At 58.8% G+C, this 4243-nt stretch overlaps 1 protein-coding gene across 1 annotated transcript in view; it reads right to left on the bottom strand.

The window, feature by feature from the left end:
• Nucleotides 1-4243, bottom strand: part of LOC104279235 (plasma membrane calcium-transporting ATPase 1-like) — a gene marked incomplete at both ends in the record, with an annotated part of 19664 nt that overhangs the window by 11977 nt on the left and 3444 nt on the right. The window contains 6 exon segments of the mRNA XM_009876441.1: nt 68-247; nt 1284-1512; nt 1814-2055; nt 2170-2412; nt 2504-2718; nt 2839-3000. Of these exon segments, the coding sequence (XP_009874743.1) occupies nt 68-247; nt 1284-1512; nt 1814-2055; nt 2170-2412; nt 2504-2718; nt 2839-3000 (1271 nt within the window).

Raw genomic sequence — 4243 nt, forward strand, 5'->3', positions numbered from 1 at the left:
CACCGCAGGCTGCTGGGGCTGTTGGAGAGGCCACCCCCACCCGCTGCCCCCAGGGCTGCTCTCCCACCTCTCCCTTCTCGTTGCGGATGAGCCGGTTGAACTCCTTCCCCTCCAGGCACAAGAAGTCCTCCCCTGGCAGCAGGATGCCACACTTGGTGGCGATGGCACGGGCAGTGTTGATGTTGTCTCCCGTCACCATCCGGACGGTGATTCCCGCACGTTGGCACTTGAGGATGGCGTCTGGGACCTGGGGGACAAGGACAGAGCTGGTGGCAAGGGTGCTCAGGTTTGACAGCCCCTCCCATCCTCCCTAAGTGGATCTAGGAAGGGCCCTGGGATCAGGAACCTGCATCCACCTGCAGCTCAGCTCGGTGCTCTCACTGGGGATGAGATGCTGAAGCAAAAGCTTCCCCTGCCAAGAACCAGCTCAGGTGTTTATCCCTGGGGTGCAGGTGGAAGGGAGCAGGGGCGGAGAGGATGCCTATCACTGCTCCTCACCACAGCCTCCTGCTCTGGCCGTGGCTCCAACCAGACTCAGGTCACGTCCGGAGCAGCTCCTTCTGCCATCCCAAGGGGAAGGCAACCTCGCCGGCACGCCGTGGCACTGGGCGCCAAGGCAGGGCCAGGCAATCCATCAAAACGGGGGCATTTTGTCCACACACACACCCCCCTCCCTTCCCGCTCCAGCAGCACGTTGCTGCACTAATGGGTTTTACCTATTACGGAGTGGTGGGGGAAGAGGATATTAGTGAGAAATTAGCAAATTGAATCAACCGCCTCCAGAGCCGGTGCAGACGGGGCATATGTAATGCAATTCCCAGACCCAGATACTTGAACATCTAATCAGGAAAGATGTAAGCAAGGCAGGAGCGCAGGGGCGAGCTCCAAAATGTAATCAAGAGGCAGGTATGGGAGGGTTTATTGCATTACCTCAGCTGCCTGCCCATCACCCTGACGAAGCAGCTGGATTAGCCCTGACCCTCTCCAACACCCCTCTGTCACCACTATGTGGTGTCTCCAGGCACCTTTCGGCTGCACGTGCAACCAGGAGGGCTGGTGCACAGACCTCTGGTAGCAGGTGGGAGGGATCTTTGGGTGGAAACACTCTGCCACCAGGTTTTTCTGCCCAGGGATGGGAGAGAAATGCCAGCAACAGGGAGCTGGTAGCACAGGGCACTTCAGGGATGGATGCAGAGGAGCTGCTTGTGCTTTCACAAGAGGTCCTGAGCAGCAGGGAAAGATGGTCCTGGCCTGGGGTGGAGGACGGAGCTGGGGATCAGTACCTCTGGCCGCACAGGGTCCTCTATCCCAACCACAGCGATGCAGGTCAGGTCAGAGAGGATCTCGTTCTCGCTGTCCCAGTCCGGCTCAGTGTCGAAGTCACGGAAAGCCAGGCAGATGGTCCGCAGCCCGTGGCAGGCCATGGGCTCTATCACCTTCTTCACCATCTCATCCCGGTCCTTCACCTTGAACACCCGGGGTTCACCGTTCTTGTCCAGAATTTTGGTGCACCTAACACCAGACCAGGACGCAAGGTGAGGCAGACTGGGGGTGGCACGTGCTGCCAGCTCTGCAGTCCGCTCCCCATCACCCAACCTCCCCACCTGCAAAACAGGGGCACCCCCCTTACCCGCAGCTCCACCAAGGCCACCCTAAAAGAGTTTTACACTTTGCAGGGCACCACCTCCCCACAGTCACCTCTCAACAGGACACCCTTCACCCCAGAGCCCCCCAAAACAGCTCTGTGGTGCATCAAGAGCCTAAAGCACCCCGGGACGGGGAGAGGAGCGGCGTAGCAAGCGAGGATGGTTACTTGCGGAGGATGATCTCGGAGGCTCCCTTGCTGTACATGCGGAAGCCGCCGTTGCCGTTCTTCAGCACCGTGCTCATGGACTTGCGCACCGAGTTGAAGGTGTAGACCTTGTAGAGCTTCTCCTCCGGCACCTCATTTCGCACAGCCTGGTAATCCTGCTTCAGGTCCAGCACGAAACCCAGCAGGGCGCACTCAGTCTTGTTCCCCACTTGCCGGGGTAGCCCCCCTTCCTTCTCAGGTGGCTGGAGGGGAAGAAGGGAAAGGAAAAGCAATGCCAAAAACCTCGGGATGGTAGGATGAGAGCTGCAGGGATGGCCAGCAGTTGAAAGGCCAGAGGACGTGGCTGTCCAACTCACCAGGATCTTGGATGTGTAGGCAGAGTTGATGGCGACACCATTGACTATGAGGTCCAGGATCTTGGGCAGGATGGCTTCGGGGTCGGGGATCTGGCGATAGTGGTTGTCCCCCACGTACGCCTGCACCACAGTCATGCGGTTCATGGTGAGCGTGCCCGTCTTGTCCGAACAGATAGCGGTGGCGTTGCCCATGGTCTCACACGCATCCAAGTGTCTCACAAGGTTGTTGTCTTTCATCATTTTCTGCAACAGGCACCAGGACCAGGAAGGTCAGAGCCAAAAGCCTGAATTTCCTCATCGTGCCCCAAGTCGATCCCGCTGCATCATGTCTCACCTTCACGGAGTAGGCCAGCGAGATGGTGACTGCCAACGGGAGCCCTTCAGGCACAGCCACCACCAACACGGTGACACCGATGATGAAGAACTGGACGAAGTATTGGATGTAAATGGGGGTGCACTCCGCCAGCCAGGGCCGCCCCTGCACCCCAAATGTGTCGATCACGAAGTACAGCACCAAGATGATGACCGTGATGGCTGACATGATCAGCCCTGGGGAAAGAAGAGGCAGAGTGGCGGTGAGGGGACATGGGAGGGGACAGTCCCTTCTCCTTGTGCCACTTCCAGCGAGAGCTCGGGGGTGATGGCTTGTGCTGGGCCACCGTCACTCACCTGCCTTCCCGATCTGGACTGCCAGGCGCGTGAGCTTCCCTTGCAGCACAGACTTCTCCTTCTTGGGCACCTTCACCTTCTTCTTCTCCTTCTCCTCATTTTCCACCCCTTCCTGGCTCTTCAAGGGCTGGATCTCTAAGGCCACACCATCCTGAGTTTTAGCTACAGCCCAGGGCAAAACAAGACACCACGTGTGAATAGGAGAGAGACCAGGAACACCTGGAGGACACCACTGAGAGAGATGGTGGTGGGAGAGAGAGAAAATCCAGAACAAGAACCACTCCCGACGACACACGCATCCCAGCACATGAAAACCTCGTGTCCTCGGGCCCTGCCACCTCTCTACAGGGCACTTTTCCACCATCCACCCCAGCTGAAGGGTCCTCAGAGCCAACACTGGCGATGTGACCCCTGCACCGGTCACACGGCTAAGGCAGCGCTGCCAGAAACCCCCTGGCGAGGCTTTGCAGGGGAGGCAGGTCTCTTCTAGCCCTCTGCAGCAGATGGCGGCCAATTTGGGGTGACCCCAGAGAGGCTCCGGTCCCTGTGGTCCCCTGACAAGCATCCCATTCCCTCCCGCTGCCACCTCTGCAGTGCCCTGCGGGCAGCAGGAATCATTTGCCAGGGAAGCGACTGAGGGGGTGAGATGGAGGGGGACGGTTAGAAATTCGGATGGAGATCGAAGAGGAATGAGTCAGCTCTTTAAATTCCAGCCCTGAGCCATCCATCACATTTTTTAGAACCTGAGACAGCCAGGTTTTCAGTTGCTATCATTGCTCTAGTCCAGCTGAAGGTCTGCACCCTGCCCGCGGACGCCTCGGGACCTGTCCCCTCCCGGCTGCCGCTGCTCGACGGCTCGAGACACCCCAGAGCTCCCGGCAGCTCCACATCGACACCTCCACGGTCACGACAGACCCGACACAGACAAAACAAGCACCCGGACACAGTCTGACGGGAAGGAGGGCAACTCAAACTGCTGAGAGGAGAGAGAAAGGAAGAAAGAGAGAGAAAGAGGTGGAGAGAGAAGTGCAGAAATGGGCTTCCTCCACAGCCTGTAAAGAACAGTGTGAGAAACACTGGCGAGGAGACGCTCACGGAGTCGAGGCCATGGGAGGAGAGGGTGCAACTGTCGCGTTGGCCAGGCCCTGTGGGACATTCCATCCCGGGAACAGCAGAAAGGGACCCACATCTCTCCCCCAGCCATGCCCAAACACGAACCCTGCAAAGGGACAGCATCTGATGGGCATCAGAGCCACCTGATCGTGGCTTGTGTCACCACGGATGAAGTTTGTCCCCAGAAAGGGATGCTCTGCCAATGGTCCAGGCTTTTTGCCCCACACAGGCACAACGTGGCCACGGGGAAAAGCTGGCCAGCCCCACCCCAGCTACCACAGCCCCGCGGGTC

The sequence above is a fragment of the Apaloderma vittatum genome, unplaced genomic scaffold, assembly GCF_000703405.1.
Source record: "Apaloderma vittatum isolate BGI_N311 unplaced genomic scaffold, ASM70340v1 scaffold22519, whole genome shotgun sequence".
Taxonomy (NCBI): domain Eukaryota; kingdom Metazoa; phylum Chordata; class Aves; order Trogoniformes; family Trogonidae; genus Apaloderma; species Apaloderma vittatum.